The sequence below is a fragment of the Erinaceus europaeus genome, chromosome 11 (assembly GCF_950295315.1).
Source record: "Erinaceus europaeus chromosome 11, mEriEur2.1, whole genome shotgun sequence".
NCBI lineage: Eukaryota > Metazoa > Chordata > Mammalia > Eulipotyphla > Erinaceidae > Erinaceus > Erinaceus europaeus.
Window position 1 is genome coordinate 43284846 of NC_080172.1, and position 27215 is coordinate 43312060.

At 38.1% G+C, this 27215-nt stretch overlaps 2 protein-coding genes across 17 annotated transcripts in view; both read left to right on the top strand.

Moving 5' to 3' along the window:
- The window catches only part of CAMTA1 (calmodulin binding transcription activator 1), a 1087698-nt gene extending 1078608 nt beyond the window's left edge, over positions 1-9090 (top strand). For all 16 annotated transcript variants that reach the window (XM_060201382.1, XM_060201376.1, XM_060201377.1 and 13 more), the window contains one exon: positions 5862-9090. In XM_060201382.1, the coding sequence (XP_060057365.1) occupies positions 5862-5894 (33 nt within the window). In that variant the 3' untranslated portion in view covers positions 5895-9090. The remainder of the gene's footprint in view (positions 1-5861) is intronic.
- Positions 9091-11361: 2271 nt separating this feature from the next.
- On the top strand, positions 11362-24320 carry VAMP3 (vesicle associated membrane protein 3). The gene is made up of 5 exons (XM_016192544.2): positions 11362-11482; positions 13376-13457; positions 17474-17632; positions 18600-18651; positions 22569-24320. Coding segments are annotated over exons 1-5 (315 nt in total). The 5' UTR covers positions 11362-11480; the 3' UTR covers positions 22589-24320.
- Positions 24321-27215: the final 2895 nt, after the last annotated feature.

Here is a 27215-nt window from a genome sequence, read left to right on the forward strand (position 1 = left end):
ACAACTGTGACAGCATGCATCAGTTTAATTTGATGTGAGCTATAGCTCTTCCAAGGGGACCCAGTATGTGCAGTGAAGATTAAGAAATGAATGTGGGGATGTGTCACCATGGGTGTAATTTAAATCTCCAGAGTAATTTTCTCTTGCCTCTTTTAGGAAATGAATATTTTTGGAACACAGTGGTGTGTGTTAAATTGCAGACAACCTGCTCTGTGTCATTCTTATTGGGCCTTTCTGTCTTTTTTGTTTTGCAATCCAAATGAGATTTCTGGAAAATGGCAACATCTCTCTTTTCCTAAATTCCCCACTCGCTATTGCAGCTCTCAGAGCAACAGGTAACTAATCAGAAAGCCACACCTGGCTGCCCTATGTATTTTTGACGTCCAGCATTGTGAGACTATACCTGCTGAATTCCACTGACTCATGAAACATTTCTCTGGCTGAGCATTACTTATTGAGTAGATGCAATGAAGCAGCTTTGCCTTACGCTTTTCCCATGGAGCCATTGTTTGCTACAAGTTTCAGAAGCAGGCCTACTTCATTGATTCATAAATAATCATTGGACGTCTGATGGAAATAACCCCTGTGGGCTTTGCTGGCTTTCAGTGCTGTTGCTTACTACATCACTTCAGTACATTACAATGCAACATTTTTTGGTGGTTGTTGTTTTGGGTTGAGACTGCAACAATTTCCCAAAGTGGTGATTATTTTCTGCCTAGAATGCTTGGGGGGAAATTCTGGGATTGTCTTTACTTTTAATAATTTAATGGTCACAGGTCAAAGTCTTGCTATCCTATATACTTTATCTCAGGCCTACTAGATGATTACTATTTTCCAAACTAGTGAAGAAAAGCTAGAAAATGTAGTCCTTGATGTACTCCTAGTAATAGATTAGCCCTATGCCTTGTTTCTACAAAGCCTCAGTTTCTATTCTGTATTGTCTATGACTTCAAAACTGCCTTGTCTATCTCCCATGTAATGAAACTCAGAAGTAAATGTAATTATAATGGGACTTGGTTTTCAGATAATCTGATCTATTTAGGTTTAGTTATTTCTTAATCCTGAATGAGTCTATTATTTTCAATTCCTTAGGTAAAAAAAAAAATTAACTCTTAGTGGAGTTTTTGGAACATGACAGAACAAAAGTTTATTGAATGTATTCTAAGTTCTGTAGATATGGTGACCATAGTAATAATTTCAAGGTAGCTTACTAGGTAGAGCATACATTTCACAAGGATCAGAGCTTGAATGGCCAGCCACTATGGGAACACCATGTCAAGGTGTTCTCATGGTGGCTTCATAAGTGGTGGAGCAGTGCTATGAATGTCTCTCCTCTCTTACCTGTCTCTCCTTTAATGTGGGGAGAAAAAGGAGTGAGTGAGTGGGGAGAATCTTCCAGGAGCAATTGAATTGTATAGGCATGAAGCCTCAGCAAAGCCCTGATGATGATGATGATAACAACAACAATTCCAATTTCCAAACTTCTGGTCTGTATGTAACAAGTTTGCATGCTGAAACATATGCTTATAACACAAGTAATTAATATTTCATTAATATGAAATTGGCTCAATTAATGGATTTGGAGTTTGACCCATAAAATTGGACTCCCCTCAACTGATTTTCCATTTTTATGTAATACATGTAAAGTATGACATTTTTTTATTTAATAATGATCAACAAGTCCATTGGATAAGAGGATTTCACACAGTTCCCAACATCAGAGTTTCACCTCCTATCCCCTTTGTTGGAAACTTTCCTATTCTTTGTCCCCTGGGAGCATGGACCCAGGGTGATTATGGGGTGCAGAAGGTGGAAGGTCTGGCTTCTATAATTGCTTCTCCACTGGACATGGGCATTGGCAGGTCGATCCATACTCCCAGTGTGTTTCTATGTTTCTCTAGTAGGGCAGGGCTCCTGAGAGCTGGGGTTCAGGACACATTGGTGAGATCATCTGCCCAGGGAAGTCAGATTGGCGAAGTATGATTCTAAGATACGGAAGCAATAACAAATGGGTGGCAGGACAGCCTAAAGTTTTTCAAAGAAATAGCAAAAATAAATAAATAATAAGAAAAGAAAAGAAATAGGAGCAATAATAATGATTACAAGAGAAGCAGTTACTATTATAGTACATTTTTGGAAATACATATAAGGAAAGGAGAATTGTTAAATTTACATGGTATATCCTTGGTGATAGATGTACTTTTAATTAACCTACGCCTTTTAGTAATTATTTGTGTGTTGAGTAACCAAAGCAAGGCAACAAAAAAAAATGAGTATTATTATTTGAAGCATTTCCTAGAATTCACTAACAAAAAACCTAGTACCAGATGTTCTATATCACACCAGTAATAAAATTATTTTCTGTTTCTTGGGAGGCAGTATCATTAAACATTACTAAAATTAAACATTATCCTGTCAGCATTTGATTTAGAATAAGAGGCAAAATACCTCCATCTTAATTTAATAATCTACCCTCAAGTAGAAAATTAAAACTCCTTTTATGATCTTAGTAAGACATTATGAAAGTTTCCCAATTTTATCTAATTCTAAACTTTCAGATTTAATTTTATATCAACCTGCTCTGCAAATTGGGGAATCTTTCCTTGATTCTTAGACCCATTCACATTGTTTCAGGTCTCTAAATCTAAGTCACAAAGCTGATAAGGACATTTCATATAGTGTTTTTTCTTCTCAAAATAAATAAATAAATAAATAAAAATTAAAAAATAAAATCAGTACGGGGCATTACTGAATTCTAGAATTAAGAAGGTATGGTTGTTGTCATCAGTCTGCAACAGCATACTCACCAAATGGTATGTCCTCAAATGCATGTCTTCTCAAAGTCTTTTGCAAAAATAAGTAGGTTAGATTTGAAAGATTTTTTTGTTTGCTTTATTTTTGTTTTCTTTACCAGAGCACTGCTCATCTCTAGCATATGGTGGTGCAAGGGACTGGACCTGGGAGTTTGGAGCCTCAGGCATGAGAGTCTTTTTGCATATCCATTATGCTATCTAGGCCCCCCCACCAAATTTGTTGGTGTGTGTATGTGTGTGTGTATGTGTGTGTGTATGTGTGTGTGTGTGTTTTGTTTTTAATCCACAGATAGCATGAAAGGCAATGGAGTGAATTGATGGTCAAACAAACCTGAGTTTTTATTCCTGCTCTGCTATTGTATTACAGAATTTGGTACAGGCTAGTTACTTGATTTAGATAAATGTCAAACTCTACATGTACAAATTGGAGATAATGATGGTGTTTTGAAGACTAAGGTAATAGATGTCAAGTAATCTGTATAGCTATTAAAACATAGGCATTCTCTTTTCTCTCTTTTTTTTTTTTCTAATTTCTCCTTCAATGACTTTCTCTTTAAAAAGTCTGTGCCATCTATGTCATTTCAGTTTCATCTAGAATGCTAGTATACTGTGCAAACTTTATCATGAAACTAAGAACTAAATTATCCAGCTTAGTTATGAAAGCCTAGGAAATATTTCTAGAAATGAGAATGTTCTCACTTTCCTGTGTAGACAGCCATAGTCATCTTTCTGTATGGACATGCATCTCTACTTACTGGTACTTGAGACTATTGTTAGTTGTATAGCAGAGAATCTATATGGTAACTTTAAAACATCATGTACATTTTGTTGACTTTTTAACTAGTTTTGACAGAAACTGCAGGGACAATGTGAACATTTTAACTAAAAGAAAAACAGCTTAAGTTTGCTCTACCTACTGATACCAGCTTTGGTGTGAAACTGTGTAAAACATTTGTGATTTATAATTCATTCTCCTCCCAGTTATTTCATCTCAATGATGAACTTAATACCTTTAAGGCATTCCTGTTTACTCTAGGAAAATTGTGAATCAATTTCTGTGTTTATGATATCAGATTTTAAGTTCAGAATTCTTCAAATTCTTGAAATTTCATCAGTGATGGAATCACTGTTGCATATTTGTGAATGAGTTCTGTACTAGTGCAGAAATAAAATACAGTAATTGAAGTAGCACGCACATCTTGTGTAATTCAGGAAAGAGGTCTGCACAAGTACAGATATTGCATGTCCAGAAATAAAGTCGGCATCAATGCATGCCTTGCATTGTTCCAGCCAGAGGGCTGATAGCATAGATATTGCATGTTTAAAAATTGAACACAGAATATAGCATGTTTCAATTTTTAAAAATCCATTTAGCAAGTATGCATGTCCAAAATTAGGGACCTATATTAATGCACAATCCTGTACTGTGATGTGATCCAAATTACCCAAAAATTTTAGTAATCCATTGTATACTTAATTATAAACCTTAAAATTAGCTAATACCTCGATCTAGTTATGAACATAACAGTATATTCTAAATGTATCTGTTGAGAAAGAATAATTTCACAGTTTTGAAGGTATGTCTGATCATACTGGGCCTGGTATATTTAGCAAGTAAATTAATCAAATAAGGAAGTCTTTAAACATTATTTTATAGAATTGCCAATGATAAAATAATAAAGTTTTTTTTCTGAAAGAGAGCATCTTCTCTTTGAAGAGGTTGTATCAACTTTGCAGAACACTCAGAAACAATTCTGCTTCAAGGTGGTAAATATAATTGTTTTCTTAAATTGCTATTACAGCATATGTGCCATCCTGTTGAATCTTGCCCAGACTCTGAAATATAGCCATAATTTATTACTAGTTTTTCAAAATGTTTTATTCTTACCCAAGTATTAACAAGAATCTGTTTATAAAGTGAAATAAATGTGTTTTCAAATAAAATTTAAACTTTTTGGTATAATTTAAAAACTCCAGGAGAACCTTACTCTTAGAGCATCTATAAAGAACAGAATTTAAGAATTACCAACCTTTGCATAGGTTCATATAAGAAAAACAAATCAGACAACATTGTCTACTTGTGCCTGTTGAGATGGAGTACACATGTCCAGAGAAATACTTCAGTTTGGCTAAAATCAGCTTCTCATACCTATTTGTGGGGAAATAAATGCTATTATACTGTATGCAGTGCTACAAAATATCAGGGACTTACCAGATGCACTGACTTCATAAGTTAAATACTTAAGTCTGACTTACATTCTACCATTCTGCTATTAAGGCAAGTTTTTAAGTATTTGTAAATAAAGGTAAATAGGCTACAACTTCACTCGTGTACCCTCTCTATACCAACTGGCCATGATAAAAAACCAAGGCAAACTTTTATGCTAAATATAGAGCAGGAGTGATGATTAATGAATATTTGTTGATGTGAGCATTCCATGACACTCAAACAGTTTTCTTTAAACTTGTTTTGTTACCTGTTTCATAACTTTAAAAAAAAAAAAAGTACATCTTGGTTCTTATTGGGCTGCTGACCAATAAGGGAAGTGAGTGGTGGAATCTCTTTTACAGCTACAATGTGGAATGGAAGAAAAGTAAGGAATTAATGAAAATTAGTTCCTCAGTACATGAATGAAATCATTAAGATACACAGATATTAGAGCATATATGAGATGTCAAGCACTAGTTCATATCCCTCGGTATATCAGAAGCTCCATAAATGTGTGTGCAGTTCACCTCAACTTATATCCTATGGAATTAGATGACACTTATGGTGGTCCACCAGGCTAAAATGAAAGTGAATCATTATACTTGATTTAATACAGTAGATCACTCTTGTTTTGCAGTTGGGCAGAATTTTAGGAAGGTTCAATGTCCTTCTTACCCAATATTTTAAATAGGAGTTTTGTTTGCCATTAGTCCTCAAAAAAAAACCAAAAAGGGTTTGCCTTGGTTTTTCACTTCAGAATGAGTAGTAATGGCTCTTTCCTTTACTTGGTGACTGTATCACTATGCAGTTCATCATCTGGTGTTTTGTTTCTTTTCCAGAGTGAAAGAATTGAAAAAGGCCAAGGAACTTGAAGACATACAGCAGCATCCCTTAGCAATGTGATATTGCTTTTCAGACTGTTTTCATTTCCGTTTTTAGCAAAGACATGCAACAACACATACATGCACACACACACACACGTACACATGCACACACACACATAATCCCTCTGCAGTTTGGGGGAGATCAGCTGCAGAATTTTAATGGAATGTTTGGTCATTGCATTTGCACTTTCATGGACAACTTTTATTTAATCAGCAAGACATCTTGGAACTCAATCTTCAGTTGGATCATGGGAAAACAAGACACCACAAGGAATTGAAAGAGTCTTCCTTTTTGGAGGAAGAAGCCGTTTTCCTTCTCATATAGGGCTGTATTCAAACATCATGTGGAACTGTACAAATATTTATACCAAAAATATAGATAAGAAAAGATGGGGATGCATTAGCAACAAGAGAGAATGCTGTTCCTGTACCTGTCAGTTATTTCCAAGAAGCTGAATCTTTGGGAGTGATTCTCAGTGGAGGGCTTAGATCATACAAATCTTTACTGGGTCCGTGTGTTCATTTCCTTCACTGTTATTTTATTTTGTTTATTTGTGCATTTTTGTTTTAATCTCTACAGCACACTTAATGCAACTTTTAAAATCTGCAGGTTTTTAATGTCTTGTGGAAATTTGCAGAGGGGTGGGTGTGTGGTAAACGGGTAATGCATGGGAAATAATGAGAAACAACTTACAGAGTTTAAATTTATTTTCTTGTTCCCACCACCCCCCAAGAACCTGCGAGTATAGAGATCATCTTACCCCTTTTTACATGTTCAGCACTTTAATTTTTTGCCCTACCTTCATGTACAATGAAAATTACTTAGAAAATTGGTAAAGCATGTAGCTTTTTTTCAGTAACCTTGGAAACTATAGTTATTCTAAGGAATCATAAACCTTGCCTGGACATTTGCCACCTAAAATATCAGTGTGGTGCTGCGTTCTGGCCAGTAAATTCCATATTTTTTGGCTATATCTCATCCAAACTGAGCAGTTTCTGTGTATATATAGAAGGTAAAATGGAAAGTGAGAAAATATTTGAAAGGGATTATATTAATTGCTAAATATTTTATTCACAAAGGTCAATAACATGGCAAGATAAAATTATTTGTATAGTTTTGTCTGAATGAGCAAGAAAAATGTGGATGTATTGTTTGTATATATTGTATATATTAAAACAGAGATATGTGCATGAATCAAGAAAAAGAAATGAACAAAAGCAAAGCATTAGTGGCTATGGTCTGTAAAATGAAACAAAAAACTTTATTTCACTATAAGAGTACTTTATTTTAAATGTTCTTTAGAAGAACATTTTGCTAAAGCATGATTAAACTGCAAAAAAAAAGAGCTACTGTATTTAGACTTAGGAAAAAAGGCAGAGTAACATTACTTTTTAAAAAAAGGATATGTTTACATTTAATTTTGGCTACCAGGAGTTTATTTTATTTATTTAAAATTTTTTTGCCAATGGTGCCAAGTAATGTGAATGCTAATATTGCTTTAAGAAAATTAAGTTACTTTTGCTAAACAGATAATCATAAGATGAATCAGTATATAGCTGAACACCACCCACTCACTCCAACAAAGAACACTTAGAATGATCAAGTCTTGACAAAAGTAGTAGTGTGAAAAGTAGGAAATGTTCACGTTTTCATATCTCCTGCTGGAAATCAGAAAATGTACAAATCAGAAAATTGCACAAAATAACTAAAATTGAAAACATGCAAACTGATGTTGTAGGGATGTTATGTTATTACTGTTTCCACATAATGGGGAGCCAAAGAAATCTGATGCTTTTTACAAATTAAACTACTAATGTCCAATTGAGAGAACAAAGTTTGCATTGACTGATGCCAGTTTAAAATTCCCTGGTTACTTTTCAGGATCAGTTGGTGTATGAAGCTGACAGAATAGGTTTTTCTTAATCTGGCTGCCAACTGTATGTAAAACTTAAGGCTTGTTGTGAAGCCTCAAAATATTCACAAATAAGCCTCTAAACTGGTGTCTTTAGATGGAAGGTAAATACAAAAATGAGTAAAAACTGGGGTCAGTGCTCTTGGTGCCTTTTCTATAATTGTACTTGTTTTTTAATTACTTCCTTTCACTGCCAACCTCAAATTACTGTACAGTATATGTCTTACTGCTTGTGATCAGCTTTGACAACAGTGACAGCCCCACAACCAGTAGCCACCTGTACATTTGTAAACTGACCTGATTCAATTTTATTTTTAAATGTGTGGGTTATGTTGCAGTTGTTGAAGTCCCTCAAATCCCTGTTATTTTCCACAATTTGATGTATTGGAGGACAACAAGTAATTTACAAACACAAAATTACATCAACAAATGGGAATAGAAGGTGAAAGCCAGCTTTTTCAGAATATCCTCTATCAATACTGACTTTAGATATGTAATTTCTATTGATTATGGTACAAATAACTGATCTTTTGGCCAGAGTGATGACCTCAGTGGATTTGCTTTAACCCTCACATTGTTTTTTGTTGTTGTTTTTTAATGTTTCACATGCTATATTATTAGCTGAGTGTTAGAAAATTCTGGAAGAAAAAACTTATGTAGGATTATGAGGGCTCTTCTGGAGAAGATAGGAAGTAGGTTCAAAAACCTACCAGTACAACTGTGAATCCTAGGTGAGGTCCAAATGCACTTCCACTGAAACAAAGCATTTCTGCTTTTTCTTGGTTGTGAATCTTAATTTTGAATATAAGATGATAGCTAAATGCAGCTTTCTTGGATAATCTGAATTCCCAAGTGCCAGGAGTAGGATTTCATTGTAAAATTAATAGCTAATCTTATTCTGTCTCCTGAAGATTTAATCGCTATTCTTGTTACCCATTTGAAATCAGCTGTACTGTGTGAAAGAAATAAAGACAATAACTCGAACCACTCTCAGGCTGCACGGTCGCTTATGGCAGTTCCACACAGTAGTTGGCGCCCAATGGGGGGGTCCCTAAGACTTGCATGTAAAATTAGTCTAGATGTCTTCTTTTTTGTAAGTTTTATTTTTGTAATTGTGCATGTAAAGCATCATTGAATCAATGGATCTGTTGAAGAACTCAGCTGCTGGAAACCATGCAAAATGTTTTGAATTGCCCTTAAAATATGGAAAATGTTTTCTGAATGCTTTATATTCTTTCTGCTGTAAATTAAAAATGAAGAAAATTTCCCCATATTATGTGTGTGTATTTCTTTTAACTTTCTCTAATACTGATACCCAGTGTGAAACCCTGTGAAATAATTTCCATTTCTTTCCACCCAGATACAATGCTTGACAGATGTTACCTAATTGCAGGTATATTCCCATAAGGAAAACTCTTAGTAAAGCCAAGAAGACATACTTTTCCATCTACCTTTACAAGTGCCTCTAAATACATTAATTATTTAAAAAGTGAAGGTATCTGAAAGATAAAGACGCCAGTCCAAACTCTTAAAACCTCCTGGAGTTTTTTGTTTTTAATTTCTTTATTGGGGGATTTATGGTTTATAATTGACAGTAAAATACAATAGTTTGTACATGCATAACATTTCTCAGCTCTCCACATAACAATTCAACCCCCACTAGGTCTACCTCTGCCATCATGTTTCAAGACCTAAGCCCTTCCAACCCCAGAGTCTTACTTTGTACAATGTTTGATTTTAAGTCATCTTCCAGCTGACTGTTACTATCAGTCCTCCTTTCTGAGTAGTGTCATTTTTTCACTTAATTTCTCCATTTTTTTCTTCTATTTTTATTTAGCAGGACAGAGAAACTGAGGGGGGAGATCAGAAGAGAGAAAGAAACCTGCTTCACTGCACATGTAGCGTTCCTCCTGCAGGTGGGGAGCATGGGCTCCAATATGGGTCCTTAGGCATTGTGCACTTGACCGGGTGCTCCACTGTCCAACTCCCATTTCCTTTTTCTGCAGACCCTCATCTTGGGTCCTTCCAACTAATCCATCTTGATGCTACTACCAAACAGTGCATGATGTGTCTCCCAACTTCACAGAGTGCTCAATAATTTCTAGAGTTCACAGCATTTTTAAATGACGTTGTATTGTGGAAAGTAGCACAATGGATAAAGCCTTGAACTCTCAGGCATGACTTCCCATGTGCAAGCCCCAGTATCGCATGTGCCAGTGATGCTCTGATTATGTCCTCTCTCATTAATACATATTTTTAATGACATCCCCTGTTTGTTTATGCTCACTCTTTATTCATTTTCACTTATGCCACAACCTGTGCCCTGTTTAGTCCGTGTTTAGTTCCACTGGTGTCTCTGTACATGTTGTTTAGTCATCCTGACTGTAAGATGATCTTTTTAGGTACCTACCCAACTCACATCCCACTTCCTCTGTGATACCAGTTTATTCTAATATACACCAACACTTCCTTTGCCAAATTATTCCATGTAAAGTTAGAAAAAGGCATTCAGTGTTTGAACATTCTATCTACCTGTTGGCACTTTAGTGTTTTGCAATGTTTCATGTTCTTGTCACATAAGATTTGCCTATCTACGTTGGCACAAATACTTCCAATAACATTGCAAAGTAACTCACTGACTTCAAAGATCTACCTCCACTGGCCCAAAAGTGAAGGGCTTTTTCTGTGACGAGGGTCCTGGAATACAAAAACGTAGACATGACAGCACCCAACCTTGAGGCTCCCCCAAACAGCTTAATATATATCGAGGCATATAATTGTGTGACAAAAGAATACACGAGGAGGAAGTGTAAGTCAACCAAGACCTGTTATTAATGCCCCAGATGGGCTTCCTATCTCAATTTAACAAACCTTGAGAAGACCTGATTACTCCAGGATTACTAGGTAAAAGCATATATTGTCATACATGGGGTGAATATTTTTTTTATCATCATTATTGTTCAAATAATCAGAAGTGGAACAACTGAATGATACAACTTTTCTGTTTTTGGTTTTTGAGTTGTCTCAATACCACTTTCCAAAATGGCTATACTAATTTAAATTTCCACCAACAGTGTACAAGAGTCCCATTCCTCCTGCACCCTCATTTTTATTCTATTTATTTTGTTGAGCAGTCATTCTAAACATTTGTGAGGTCATAGCAAGTTATCTTGATTTCCATGTACCCAATAAAGAGATGGTGAACAACTTTCATGTGTCCACTGATCATCTATGTCTTCAGACAAATATCTATTCAGATCCTCTGCACAAGCTTTAATAAAATTGTTTCTTGGGGCAGGGTGAGGGGTCATATATTGTCACAAGCAGAGAAATGGCCCACGGGCCCAAACCCAGGACACCAACAATCTCATTTACCGATAAGGCCTCCTTGCAAGGAGCAAGGCTTGTACAAGATCAGAGGATTAACGCGGACAGAGAGCAAAACTAGCAGCGCCCAAAGAACCTTTCTGAGCGCCCCCGCCCCGCCCCGCCCACTTGTGACGCGTCCCGGTCCACCTCGCCCCGCCCACCCGCGACGCGACTGGTCCTGTACGCTCCGCCCATTGACGTCATCGCCGCGGCACGGCCACCCAGCCCAGCTCCCTGGTGTAGGGCGACCCTCCGCCTGCTTTCGCCCGCCACCGCCTCCGCCGCCACCAAAATGTGAGTGACTGGACGCGGTGCGGCGCAGCCTCGGCCCCGGTGGTGGCGACACACGCCTGGGGTCCCAGCCTGACCGCCTTCTCACCCGCGACCGCCCGGCCGGCGTCGAGGCCTGGCGTGCCTGCGCGGGTGCGGCCTGGGGGTGCGCGGTGGCGCCGGAGGTGCGGGCTGCAGGCGTGAGGGGCGGCCCCGGGTGCCGCCCGCCTCCCGGGAGGCCCCGCGGCTGTCGGGTGGACGCGGAAGGGGTGAGGGTGGGGCGACCGGGACTCCTGGGCATGGGAAGCGCCCCACCGGCTCGGGTCAGCGCCGCCCCCTTCCTCCCGGGTCTCCGGAGGATCCGAGTCCACGTCGGGGGGCGCCTGGTCGCTGGTGGGTGTCGGCGGGCTCCGGGAATTGCTCGGGGGATCTGGACGGAGGAAGATCGCGTCGCCCTGGTCCCACTCACTAAGCAATCACTGGTAGAGGCCCTCGAAACATGGAGTTGACGGTGGTGACGTTAAGAGTTGCTCCTGAGAGATCACAGACAGACACACGCACGACTGCTGGTTGCTCACCTGCAGGGCGCCCTGGTTTCCTTCTAGGAACTAGGGATACTGCTCTGGAGTGTTTCTGCCCAATCCGTGTGCCAGTTGGTTAGGATGCAGGTCTTAGCCCAAACACCTTTTTAAATCTCATCCAGTTGATCAGCAAAATGGAGGTGAGAGGGGTAATAAAGTATCCTTCCTCAAAAAGTTATGAGACTGAAATGAGAAAATGACCCAGTAACTGGCCCTTTTCTATTACCCATCAAACACTAAATTCCGAGCACCTGGATGGCATCTTGCGTGTCCCTGGTCTTTGACACATGATGGGTATAAAATAACTGTTGAATCATTTGATAACGGTGAATGTTGTCGCAAGATGTGTGTCTCATCACTGCACTTACATATCTGAAGAATCAAACTACTGCTAACCAAGTAGTGCAAAGAGAAAACAGAATCAGTGGGTCAAGAAAGACCTTCATGAAGAGAAGTAAAGCAGTCAGTGAGGATTTTTAAAGATGAGTTTTTTTTTCTTTCTTTTAGGGAGGGAGGGAGGAACAGACAGAGAAAGTGGGGAGAGAAGAAAGAAGAAGACTTCAATACCAAAGCTTCAGTGCAGTAGGGACTGGGCTCTAACCTGGGTTGCACACATCTTCCCAGTGAATGATTTCACTAGGCCACAAAACACTCAAGCCGCCACTCCCCTCCCACCCCCACTGCCCTTTATTATGGTTGTCCTGGCCCATTTTCTATAACTGAGTTTTTATTTCCATACTGGAAAAGGGACATTCTGAAGTTGTTCATAACTGTGAAAACAATTCTTGCCACCATGAAAAGAACAGAAGAATCCTTGGTACATTTAGGTAAATGTGTACCTTAAACAAATAGTAAAGAATGGGGGTGGGGGGGAGGCTGGGCAGTTGAGCACCTGGTTGAGCACATACATTGTAGCATGCAGGTCCATGGTTCTCACCTAGAGGGGAAGCTTTATAAGCAGTCTAACAGTGCTGCAGGTGCTTGTCTCTCCCTCCTTATCTTCCCTATTCCAATTCTGTCTCTAGCCAATAAATAAATAAGATAAAAAGAATTGGAAAATAAAATTTATCCATGTTAGCAACAGGTTTTTTTTGTTTGTTTTTTTTCCCAGTGATACAAAGTAGACCTTATTCAACTTTCACTTTAGGACCTGGTTACATTTAATGGGGGGGCGGTGAATTTTGGGAACTACCTGGGATTAAAAGAAATGCCAGGAAGAATTTCTTTTCCTACTTCTTAAACCCCTATCATTTAAAGTCCTGGAGTAACACTGTAATAATTGCAAACATGTAGTTATAATCCAGTTTACTCATACTTGTGCTGTTACATGTTTCAGGTCTGGAGTTGCAGGCCCGGGTTCAAGTGCTGCCTCTGGCAGTAATAAAAGACTTCAGCAGACCCAAAATCAAGTGGATGAGGTATTGTTCTGAAATGTCAAAAACAAATATTTTAAACCCACACTGTGTCACTTTGGGAATAAGAAAAATTATTGCTCATTCAAGATGGATTCTATGATAAGTAGATCAAAATAGTGTCTCTGTGTGTACTGGAAGCCCTGATCTAAGCAGAAGTCAGGCTCTTCTAGCTCTGTGCTTCCCCCTGCCCCAGGACAAAATCACATGCATAAAATACAAATACCTCTCTTTGACACGTTTTAAAAATTGGTAAAGAAAAAAAAGCATGTTATAAAATAGAGCAATGATGATACAAGGATTAGACCTATAGGTTGCTCAATCAGGACCAATTTTTCTGATCTTATTTCTTATCAAAATGTTCTTACTAGTTCCTTTACCTGAACAAGTCTGTGTAGAATTCAGCTTTGACGGTTGACTGTTGATAGGCAGGTGCCAAAAAATTCCTTTAGCCCAACAAATATGTGTTTGTGGAATTCTTGAGTTAGAAGACCTCCACAGTATCTTTTGTTCTACCCTGTATATTCAGAACTACCATGGAATATTGTTTGAGACATTGAGATCAATATTTCCTTTTCTCCCAAAATTGTCACCACCCAAAAAAAGGCAAGGTTAAATTTATGTTGGATTTCATTGTTAAATCATATTGTAGTATTTTGATCTGATAACTTTGTTTAGAATTGTTCAGAACTTAATTCAAAAAATTTCGTATTGTCATCCTAAGAAACTCATTCTGGGGGGTAGATAGCATAAGTTATGAAAAGAGACTCTTGTGCCTGAGGCTCCAAAGTCCCAGGTTCAGTCCTCCACACCACAATAAGCCAGAGCTGTGCAGTGTTCTGGTGTTTCTCTCTGTGTGTCTCTTTCTGCATCTCTCTCAAAAATAAAATTAAATTAAAAAATAAATAAACTCATTCTGATTTTGTCCTGCATGAAACTTGCTTATTTACAAAATTGAGTCAATTTTCTTAACAAAAGGAATGTTTAAAGGTTTTGGTTTTTTTACTTTTTTTTACTCATATTTTTGCCAAGAGGGCATATGAGTGGGACTTCCAGCAGACTCTCCCCACCCACCCAGGGTCTCAAACCCATGGTAAAGCATATGCTTTACTTAGTGAGCTATCTCCCACCCCCAGAGTGTTTCTTAATTGAGGTAAACTGCACACTGTACACTTAACCATTTGACAGTGGACAATTCAGTGGTATTTAGTGTAGTCATCATGTTATGCAACCATTACCTTTGTAGTTTCACAATGTTTTTCATCACCCCAGAAGAGGACCCAACGCATATTTAGTAATCACTTCCTATCCCCTGATAATCTCTATACAGTTTTCTTTCTCTATGAACTTGCCTCTTCTGTATATGTCATATGAAATGTGGATCTTACACTATTTTTTGTGTCTAGTTTCTTTCATTTAGCATCAGATACCTGTGAGAACCTTTTGCTTTTTAAGTCTGTAGCATCCATTGTATGTGTATGCCATTACTTGTTTATCCCTTCTTTTGTTGATAGTTTTTTGTTTGTTTTGTTTTGTTTTTAGTTTTTACCATTTTTTACTATTATGACTAGTGCCTCATACAGGTTTTGGTGTGAGTTTATCCCAGGAGTAGAATTCCTGGCTTATGTGGTAACTCTATGTTTAACATGTTAGTAATTTCACACCCTCACCAAGACTTAGTATTTTCCTTTTTTAAAATCCTAATGAATTTGAGGTAGTATCTCATTGTAATTTTGATTTGCATTTCCTTAGTGACCAGTAATGTTCAATGTCTTCTTACATACTCATCGTCTGTTTGTAATATTCTCTGTAGAAATGTCTTGCAGTCCATGTTTTGATTTGGTAGTTTCTCTTTTTTGTTGAGTAGTATAGGACTTCTTCACATATTCTGAAGACTTTAACCCTTTTTCTGTGGTTTGCAAGTATTCTATTTCAGTTCTCAGAATTTCCCATTGTGTATCCTTGATAATGTCATTTGCTACATAAAATGCTTTTTATTTTTATAATTGCAGTTTATTTTTGCTGCTTTTGCTTGTGGTATCAAATCCATGGCCACATCAAAAGTTAGGAAGACTTACCCTTATGTTTTCTTCTCAGAGTCTTATAAATTCTTATTCTTAGGTCATTGATATATCTTCAGTTAATTGTTGTGTATGACTGAGATATGGGTCCCTTGACTGGATATTTACTTGTTCCTGCACTATTTGTTGAAGAGATGTTCTCCCCCCACTCCCGGGTAATCATAGAACCCTGATCAAAAGTCAGTAAATCATGATATGTAGGTTTTCTGGATTCTCAGATCCTTTGATTTATATCTCTACCCTTATGCTAGAATCACTGTATTTTAATAAATAGGAAGTTTTGGGTTTTTTCCCCCAGAAATGCTATTTTAAAATTGTTTTTTTCCAAGTCATTTTATTAAAAGGCAGCTCTTGTCACGTGTACAGTTTCCTTTTTTTTTTTTTTTGAAGTTTTAATTTTTTAAAATTTTTATTTATTTATAAAATGGAAATACTGACAAGACCATAGGATAAGAGGGGTACAAGTCCCACCACCAGAGCTCCATATCCCATGTACAGTTTCTTATATCCTCATCATAGGTGTCTGTACACCATTCCCCCACCGGCTTAAGTCCTTCTTCACCATCCTGCACTAGTCCCCCCAATGCCCTCTTCACCCCCTCACCCAGAGCCCTTGGTTTTGCTATAATAGACCACACCCAGTCCAAGCTTCATCCTATGTCTTCACTTTCTTTTCTTGAGATACTAAGTTTTGAAACTGGAATAGGTAGGAAGTTTCAAGAGTGAAAAAAAGTGAGTCCTCCAATCCTGTTTTTCTTTTTCAATATTGTTTTGGCTATTCAAGACCCCTTGCAATTTCAAGTGACTTTGAGGATTGACTTTTTCATTTCCACACCACCAAAAAAATTACCATTAAAATTTTGATTGAGATTATGTTGGATCTCAGCTCACTCTGGGCAATATAGCTGTCTTCACAATGTAATGTCTTCTGGGCTATGAACATGAAATATATTTTCATTTAATTAGGTCTTTTTCCAGCATATTTTGAAATTTTCAGTGTGAAAATCTTTTACCTCTTTGGTACTTTTTATTTCTTGCCACATATAGAATAATTTTTTTCATTATATATTCACTAGTAGTATGAAAACATATGGGTATTGATCATGTACAGTGAAACTTTACTAAAGTTGTTTATTACCTCTAGGGTAATGTACACATGTCTGTAGTCATTGGGATTTTCTACATACAGAATCACCTGCAAAGAGAGATAACTTTATTTCTTCCTTATCTAGATACCTTTTATTTCATTTTCTTGCCTAGTTACTCTGCCTAGAACTTTTAGTACAATGTTGAATAGCTGTAGTATAAGTGACCATTCTTCCTGATAGCTAAGCTTACAGAAAAAGCTTTTCTTTCACCATTTCTTTTTTTAAATTTATTTTTTATTTAAGAAAGGATAAATTAACAAAACCATAGGATAGGAGGGGTACAACTCCACACAATTCCCACCACCCAGTCACCATATCCCATCCCCTCCCCTGATAGCTTTCCCATTCTCTATCCCTCTGGGCTGCTATTTCATTCAGGTGGACAAAGTGATTGACAGAGGGAGAATCATCACAGCAATGGAGCTACCTTCAGTGCTATAGTGCCTCCCATGTTGTGCAAGGACTTGAGCCTGGGTTCTGCCCATGGGAAAGCACTGGCCCAACACAGTGAGCTTTCTCTCCAGCACCATCTTTCACCATTGAGTGTGGATGTTAGCTGTGCAGCTTCCCATAAATTCCTCTTATCATGTTAAGGAAGGTCCTTCTATTTCCAGTTTCCTAAGTATTTTTTATCATTAAAAAATGAAATTAATGAAATTTTAATTTCATTTAATTTAATGAAATTTTGTTTTAAAGTAATAAAGTACTGACCTGAAAAAAATGTGCCAGTGAATTTTACTGCAGAATCTTGTACTTCTATTCTTTTATATATAATGTGATCATATCTATTCAGGTGGTGGACATCATGCGAGTGAATGTGGATAAAGTGTTAGAACGAGATCAGAAGCTCTCTGAATTAGATGACCGGGCTGATGCACTGCAGGCAGGAGCTTCCCAATTTGAAACAAGTGCTGCCAAGTTGAAGAGAAAATATTGGTGGAAAAATTGCAAGGTACTTTCTTTTAACTGGTCTTTAGATTAGTCACCCTCTGCATTATCAGAGAATCTCAAGTCTACAAATAAAATACTGGACTCCCACTAACCTAAGAGGTGGATCTAGCTCCCCGCCACATGCAGATTGGAATTGACTCTGAACTGATTGATCGGTAAGCTGTCTCCTCTTCTCAGACTAGGAATTCTCTGGTTTGTGGCTAATATTTTATTTAAAAACATGTGAAACAGGACTCAGTAGCAGCCTCCCCTGAACTCCAGGTTTCCTGCCCAGCACCTGGGACACACATTGACAGAAGAGGGCTGAAGTTCAGAAAGAGCTGCACAGAAATCACAGTGGGATCCACATACAAGTGGAGAACACCCACACAAGGAGCATGGCCTATGGAGATTTTGTATGCAACTTCCAAATAAACATGCTTCCACCAAATCCCAAATATATCCTGAATCTTCTTGGGCTGGAAGTGACATTCCGGTGACACCCAGTGATACCCAGGACACCTGTGGCAGACTTCCTTACCTCGAAAACTTGAATACACAACCAAATGCCTATTCACATATCATTTGACCACAAATATTTTAAAACAACAACAACAAAAAAAACCCCAAAAACCAGATAATTAACCTTTAAACTCTAGTGGTCCAAGAGGTGGCACAATGGGTAAAGCATTGGACTTTCAAGCATGAGGTCCTAAGTTCAGTCTCTGGCAGCACATGTACTGGAGTGGTATCTGGTTCTTTTTCTCTCTTGTATCTTTCTCATTAATAACTAAAATCTAAAAAAATAAAAAGTAACCTTTAGATTCTAATTGAGAACATCAGATCTAGGCTTTAAGAATTATGATCTATTTCAGATTGTAAAGCACCTTAATTTTTTTTTCAGTGGATAGCATGGTACTGAGTGACACTTTTCAGTAACAAGTTAATAGCTGATTCTGAAATGTAAATGGACATGTATTTTGTTACAGATGTGGGCAATAGGGATTACTGTTGTGGTCATCTTCATCATCATCATCATCGGTGAGTTCTGAATCCATTTGGATTGTCTTTCCTGTATGTTAACTAATTTCTTGCACAGGAAGTCGGTAAAAGTTCTCTCAAACTGTTAACTATTCCAAAGCTTTTGATTTTCTTTAAGAAATTTCTTTTCAAATACTTGAGTGTTATATGAATTGTGAGATGTTATTATGTGAACCTGAATCCCTTGACATGAGGGAAAATTTATTCATTTATGCTGAGCCATTGGCTCTCTCTTAACAAATATATATATATAATATGCAAATATATATTTAAATAAGACAGAGAAAGTAGAGTGAAAGAGACCACAGGAACAAAGCTTTCAATGTAGTAGAAGCTGGGCTTAAACCTAGGTCACACACATGGCAAAGCAGTGCACTATCTAGGCAAACTATTTTGTTGGCCCAGAATATATTTTCATCAGATGATTCCTTTTATGTGAAATAATATAGTGTAGTGATTAAAAGTTCAGACATATGTGTTAATAGTAAATTTTGAATCTGGAAAGTGTGAGTTCTCCAGCCTTATTTTCATTTTTGATATAATTTATTTCAACATCTTTTTTATAATTATTTAACTTCATAGGACAGAGAGATAATGAGAGGGAAGGGGATTATAGGGAAAGAGAAAGAGAGACACCTGATTTACTGCTTATGAAGCTTCCCCCCTGCAGGAAGGGGTCAGGGGCTTCTTGACCCTGGGTTCTTGCACATTTTAAGGAGTGGTTTAGCCAGATACACTACCATGCAGCCTCTATTTCAACGATTTTTTCTTAAACATTCTCCCTCTTTTTAAAAATTATCTTTATTTATTTATTGGATAGAGACAGCCAGAAATCAAGAGGGGAGGGGGAATAGAGAGGGAGAGAGACAAAGAGACATCTGCAGCACTGCTTCACCACTTGCAAAGCTTTCCCCCTGCAGGTGGACACCAGTAACTCAAACCTGTGCTCAACAGGTGTGCCACCACCTGGCCCCTATTTCAATATCTTTAGCTATGTGATTTTGGCCAAATATTTTAATATTTTTGGATCTCAGTTTCCTTATTTATAAAGTGAGGGATTAAAATACCTCTTAAGTTATGTAGGGAAGTGGTTATTATATAAGAAATGATTCTGACTGCAGAGCATATAATACTGTTAATAGTAGTTATGTAAGTAAGTGAACAAATATATACAGCAGTTATATTTATTACCATAGCATCCAACATTGGAACAGCCCATTGTCATTTTTTTGCCCAGTATCTGGGCTATTTAAGGAAGCATGTCTGCCTTTTATTAGTAGGTGAATGTTGGTGAATGTTTCCTTTTAATAAGAATGTACAGATGTCTGAATCCACCCTTTTTGAAAGTAGTTCTTTTTTATTGTTACTGTTCTTTTTTTTTTTTCTTTCCTCCTCCAGGGTTATTGCTGGGCTCGGTGCCTGCACCATGAATCCACCGCTCCTGGAGGCCATTTTTTTTCCCCCTTTTGTTGCCCTTGTTGTAGCTTCGTTGTGGTTATTATTATTGCTCTTGTTGACACAATTCGTTGTTGGATAGGACAGAGAGAAATGGAGAGAGGAGGGGAAGACAGAGAGGGGGAGAGAAAGATAGACACCTGCAGACCTGCTTCACCGCCTGTGAAGCGACTCCCCTGCAGGTGGGGAGCCGGGGGCTGGAACCGGGATCCTTACGCCGGTCCCTGCGCTTTGCGCCACATGCGCTTAACCCACTGCGCCACCGCCCGACCCCCTGTTACTGTTCTTTTTACTGTTCACTCAGTAATGGTTTATAGGGGTGGTTTACTAGGTGGTGGCTCACCTGATAGTCCTATCTGCAGTGAAGAAGGTTCATGAGTGATGGAGCAGTGCTGCAGGTGTCTCTCCTTCTCTATCTCTCTCACCCTCTATAATAATAATAATGATTTACAAGAAAACTACAGCACATAGTTCCAAATTGTACCCACCAATACAAACTACTACACTTTTATGCATTCCCTGTCCCCACTAAACTACCAGTTTTCATAAACTCTTAGAAATAGTTTGCTACATCTTTTTTTTGTCAAGTTCATGTGTTTCACTTCTCTGTATTCTACCTATGATTGAATATAGAGAATTCACCTCCTTACTAAACATAATCACCTCCAGTTCCATCCACTTTGTCCCAAAAGACACAATATCATCTTTTTTAATTGCAGAATTTGAATAATTTCTTTGTCTAGTTGTCTGTTAATGGGTATTTTGGCTGCTTCCCCCTCACTGATTATTGTAAATACAGCAGCTCTGAACACAGGGGTACATATGTCCCTTCAGATTAGTGATTTATTTTATTTTATTTGTTTTAATGGCAGAGACAGACCAGAGCTCTGACCATTTCTGGCTTATGGTGGTGCTGGGGATTGAACCTGGAACCTCAGAGTTTCAGGCATGAAAGTCTTTTGCATTACCAGTATCCTATCTTCCCAGCCCCAAAGTAGTGATTCATGTCCTTTGCATATAGGCCTAGGAGTGGCATTGCTGGGTCATAAAGTATTTCCATTTTTATTTGAGGACTGTTCCTGCTGATTTCCATAGGGGCTGCACCAGTTCACATTCCTGTCAGTAGTGTTAGAGAATTCCTCTTCGTCCATATCTCCTCCAGTACTTGCCATCTCTTGATTTGTTGACATGAGCCTTTCTCACAGGTGTGAGGTACTTTTCCATTATGGTTTTAATTTTCCATTCTCTGATAAATGAAATGGAGCATTTCTTGCTATGCCTGTGGGTCATATGCATGTTTTCTTTAGAGAATGGATTCTGTAAAACATTCAAAGAAGATCTAACACCCATCTTCTTCAAACTTATTTAAAAAACTGAAGTGGGAGAAACACTCTCCAACACATGCTCCAGGGCCAGTCACTCTCATCCCTAAAGTAGGAAACGACTCTACCAAAAAAAAGAAAACGAAACCTATATCCCTGATAAACATTGACACAAAGATCTTCAACAAAATCTTGGCAAATTGAGCACAACAACATATAAAGAGAATATTCCACTAAGACCAGGTGGGATTCATCCCAGGGATGCAGGGTTGCTTCTATATATGCAAGTCAACTAAGTGTATCAACAAATATACCATATCAAGGAAAAGAAAAATCACATGGTCTTTCAATAGATGCTGAAAGGGCTTTTGATAAGATTCAACACCTATTTATGATAAAGACCCTTAAGAAATTGGAAACAGGGAGTCGGGCTGTAGCGCAGCGGGTTAAGCGCAGGTGGCGCAAAGCACAATGACTGGCATAAGGATCCCGGTTCGAACCCCGGCTCCCCACCTGCAGGGGAGTCGCTTCACAGGCGGTGAAGCAGGTCTGCAGGTGTCTATCTTTCCCTCCTCCTCTCTGTCTTCCCCTCCTCTCTCCATTTCTCTCTGTCCTATCCAACAACAATGACAACAACAATAATAACTACAACAATAAAAAAAAAAAAAAAAAACAAGGGCAACAAAAGGGAATAAATAAAAAAAAAAAAATTAAAAAAAAAAAAAAAAGAAATTGGAAACAGAGGGGAAAATCCTCAACATAGTAAAGGTCATATATAACAAATGCACAGCTAAAATTCTCCTCAGTGGAGAAAAGCTGAAAGCTTCCCCCTAGAATTTGGATCTATATAAGGATGTCCACTCTTACCTCTGCTGTTCAGCATAGTCCTGAAAGTCCTTGCCAGGGCAGTCAGACAAAAAAAGATATTAAAGAATTCTAGTTGAATCACTCTTAACAGTCTTCTCCAGCCCTCTATGAAACGCAGAAAAGCCATTAGTAGTAAATTGGCCAAGTTGAATCTCTGTGCACATTTAAATTACAGCATTTTATGATTATTCTGAATTTTTCCTGAAAGACTAACTCCAGGCTCCTGTTTTTTGTTTGTTTGTTTTTATTTGTTTGTTTTCCCTCTGCTGTTAGTGTGGAGTGTTTCTTCATGAAGAGTCAGTGAAATTCCAGCATGCTGTTCAAGAACTCTCATCAAGAATTTTGACTTAAAACTTGCTATAGCATCAAACTTATGTACTGTTATATCTAAAACAAATATTTTCTGTTAATGTAAATTTGATTTCTAGTAAATGTGCTTTTGTTTTTAAATATTCACTCCAAACTAGAAATGTAGTCAGCCCAACCCACATTTTGCACAGTGACTTTACAAATTAATTTAATGGGCTGATGAAGAGGACTTTTAATTTCCAGAGTTTTATCATCCAGAAGTAATGTCTGATTAATTAATTGTTCCCTCTTAAGGGGACTTGTTCCAAGTTACCCGTTCTCATCATATAACATCATCTTTATAACAACATATTATGCCTTTAGGTAAACAGATTTCCACCTTGTGCCTTCCAGAAAGAACACTACTGCCTAACATAAATCTGTGACATTTATAGGCTGTGCCTTATTTTGCTATTTTTTTCTTTCCTTTTTGTAATCACTACTGATTCACTGTATATAAAATAAGATGCTGGTCAAGAGATTTTGCTCTTACATTAGATACAAAGATGTTTACTTTCTTGTTACTGTTATGTGTCAGTATATACTGCCAAACACATTTTAACCCAAAATAATAACACCTTTGAAACATTTTATAGGGCAATGGCTATGACCAAAGTTTCTATTTTGCCAAAAATTATATTCTAACAAAAATGTTTAAAGTATGTTTCTGACAGATGAATTCAGGAAAGTGACAGTTGAAACTCAAAGTGCCCTTTGTTATTGAAAAATCTAATAACTGTGTGTGAACTTGTATGTTCTGATAGGCCTTTCTTGCCTTTGAAATACTGAAGCTGGTACAGCTCTCCTTCCAAATCAGCATTTTCCCAAGAAGTTAAGAGAGGTTTGAGCTAGACTCTGGCCATCTCATATCTAAAGGCAGAATTTTTCACCCAGCACTTTGCAGATTATCAGCTGTGGATTTCAGTATGTTTCAGATAATTATGTGAGCAATAGTTCTCTGGCCTTCTAGTGAGACCATTTATGAAGTGGTCATTGTCCCTGTCCTCATACAGTAACTTTTTTTGGAGTTTGTTTCCTATTTGTATCTATATTCTACTTCCTAAATGTGTCTTCTAAATTATGCTTTCAATTAGGAATTGGATGACTTCTCACAGAGGATAGCTAGCCAGACATACTTTGCCTAGTTCATGACTGTATCAAATGCTGCTGTGGAAAGTTATTTGTCATCTGAGGATTCTCATGTACATGAGACTTTGAATATCAAGGGTATATGGCTTAAGGATGGAAATTCAAACAGAAATGAAAATTGGCAGAGGCACTGAGAGAAAACAAAGATTTTACACCTCTTTGTTACTGAAATATTCTAAAATTCTTGAATTACAAAGGAATAGCATTTGAGTTGTACCAGATGTGGGTTCCACTTGTGTAATATGTGTTCCCTTGGCATCATTGAAATGGTGTTACATAAAAGACGCCTTGCAGTGTGCCTGGCTATATAAGAAGACAGTGGTCAGTATTGGACATAGCCCATGCTCAGTTCAGAGGCTTTGTCTGGGCCTGCCTCTGAAACCTTGGTGCTTTCTCTTTGGCCCCTGTGCTCAGTGCCATGTAACCCGCTGGCACCTGCATTAACCCAGGAATACTTCGCTTGTATCTGTGCATTTAGCTGAGAACCCACCCACTATACAGAACTGAATAAAATGTTTATAAATGTAATTCTTGTCTCTGTGTTTTTGTAGACTAATAGCTGTGTCTGCTGCTAGTCTTGAAAATACCATTTCTTTTAGCTCATTTTCCTCTCCCTTACCCTAAACCCCATTATGTTTTATCTTTTCTCACTGTCTCCTTACCCCATCGCAAATACTCAATATTCTCCCATACCCTTCCCCTTGGGACAAGTGCTTTTTCACTGTAGGAGATGAAGAGCTCAAATGAGCTCAAAGAGCTCAAATGTCTAGGATTAGGCTTTTAAGTTAATTTGTTATGTCACTTCACTCTTTCATGTGGTGCTAAGGCTTGATCTTGGGCCATGTATGAGGCAAAGAAAACACCCCAAAAAGGTATCTTTTAAATTTTAAAAAAAAGGCCATTTTTTTAAATTTTAAGGGAAACTGCTCTCTGCCCATTCCCTAAATGTTAGGGTCTCTTAGAACTCAACCAATTAAAAATTTTAATAGTACTTACGAATGGGCAAAAATTAATGGGCAACCTTTTCCCCACAGTAACTATCCATTAATCTGTTAGGATTCCTGGCCTTTTACACTCAAAGTGCACCAAACAAGCATTCCCTGCCTCTTCTGTTATTAACAATGTCTGTCCCACAGAATGGCACCATCATTTACTTGGTGTCCAGACTACACAAAACCACTGGAATTTTCCTATGATTTTGGTCACCACATATATTATTCAGGATGTGCTGAAGATTAGCTTCATATTAGACATCCCCCAAATCTCAGCTGTTCAGGTGGCATATACAACATATCCAATGTCCAGCAACAGGAAGATTCCATCACCAGTCTTGCAGTAAGACCTGGCCAGTAAACATTTATGGCATATCATCACTGTGTGTGCACTGTGACTGCTACACAATGATTCTATTTTTCCAGGTCAAATGTCTTTTAAAGTATGATGATAATTATAATTAAGTATAAGTGAGGATTGCTTACTTTAAAAATTAACGTGGGCAGGGGTTGATAGCGTAATAGTTACTCAAAGAGACTTTCATGCCTGAGGCTCCAAAGTCTCAGGTTCAATCCCCTGCACCAACATAAACCAGAGCTGAGCAGTACTCTGGTAAAGAAAAAAAAAAATTTGACTTATAAGCTTAGTTCATTTAAAAGCATCCTTATTACAATGGCTTTTCATACTTGCAGAACTCAATCTCTAGAATTTCCTAAATAAACTACTAGGAAATAATTCATTTTTAACAGCAAACTAAGTGTATTTAAAACTGCTAATGTTTATTCAGACCATAGGTAATCTCCCACATTCTGCCTTCACAACTGTTAACAGAAGGGTCTGCCTCCAGATTCTCTTCTCTACCTAATGAAGCACTTCTTAAGCAACTCCTTCCCCTCAACCTTTATCTGTATTTCTTCTGTCTGGTATCTCTCTTCTCCTTCCTCGTGGATCTCCCCATTAAATGACTCCTTCCAGCAAACAAATGCTTGTCTAGATCCTCTCATAGCAAAATCCCCTTCTCCAGCTCCCAATTATAGTGCTAATCACCCCCCCACACACACACACACACACACATACTTTCTGCACTCTGTACCATCTTGGTAAAAGTGAACTGGACATTGTCTTTCCTTGTCTTACTTGGTCATACCAGCCTTTGAAAGACTTTATTCTCCGGTCATTCTCTTTGGCCTCATGCACTTCTGATTTCTTTGCAACCTGTTCTTTTTGGGCTTTAACCTCAGAATCTCCACGTACCTACAATCTTGACTTTGGATCCTTTTTTTTCCACTGCACTCTTGGTGATGTTATTTAACCACATGTATCCAAAATTCTTATAGATCAATGGTTCCCAATTTTTTTTATATTTATTTCCTTTTTGTTGCCCTGGTTGTTTTTATTGTTGCTGTAGTTATTTTTGTTGTTATTGATGTCATCATTGTTAGATAGGACAGAGAAATGGAGAGAGGAGGGAAAGATAGACACCTGCAGATCTGCACCACCTGTGAAACGACTCCCCTAAAGGTGGGGAGCCAGGGGCTCAAACTGGGATCCTCATGCAGATCCTTGCTCTTTGCACCACCTACGCTTAACCCGATGTGCTACCTGTGCTACCACCTGACTCTCCCCAAATATTATATAAACTATAACTCCATCCTGCCTTTTCCCCCTAAGTTTCATGTTGGCAAATCCAGTTGCCTACCTAACAACTTCACTTGGATATGATTGCACATCACAAACATAACGTGGAAAACAACTCTTGACCCTCTTGTCTTTTTTCCTTATTTTTTTCCCTACCAGGTTTATCAATGGAGCTTGATGCTTGCACAATTGAAGGATTATTTTCCCCTTTTTCCTTTCTCTCTCTTTCTCATCTTTTTTTTTCCCCCTCATAGATAGGACAGAGAAATTGAGGGGATAGGGCAGATAGGGAGAGAAAGAAGACAACTGCAGCACTGCTTCACCACTTGTGAAGCTTATCCCCTGAAGGTGGGGAGTAGAAGCTCAAGCCTGGGTCTTTGAGCATGGTTACATGTGCACTCAACCATGTGTGCCACCTCCTAGCCCCTTGATTCTCCTAATAAAACCGTACCAGTCCCAGAATGACCTATCTTAGTGTCTCATCATCCAAGGCATTACACCAAGACCCAGAGACATACTGGGTCATCCTGATCACTGGCAAGATGACTCCAAATGTACCTCACATCCAATATTTTATTCTGCCATCTTTTAAAAAATATTTTTAATATTTATTCCCTTTTGTTGCCCTTGTTTTATTGTTGTAGTTATTCTTGTTGTCATCCTTGTTGGATAGGACAGAGAGAAATGGAGAGGAGGGGAAGGAAGAGAGGGGGAGGGAAAAGTAAACACCTGCAGACCTGCTTCACCGCCTGTGAAGCAACTCCCCTGCAGGTGGGAAGCTGGGGGCTCGAA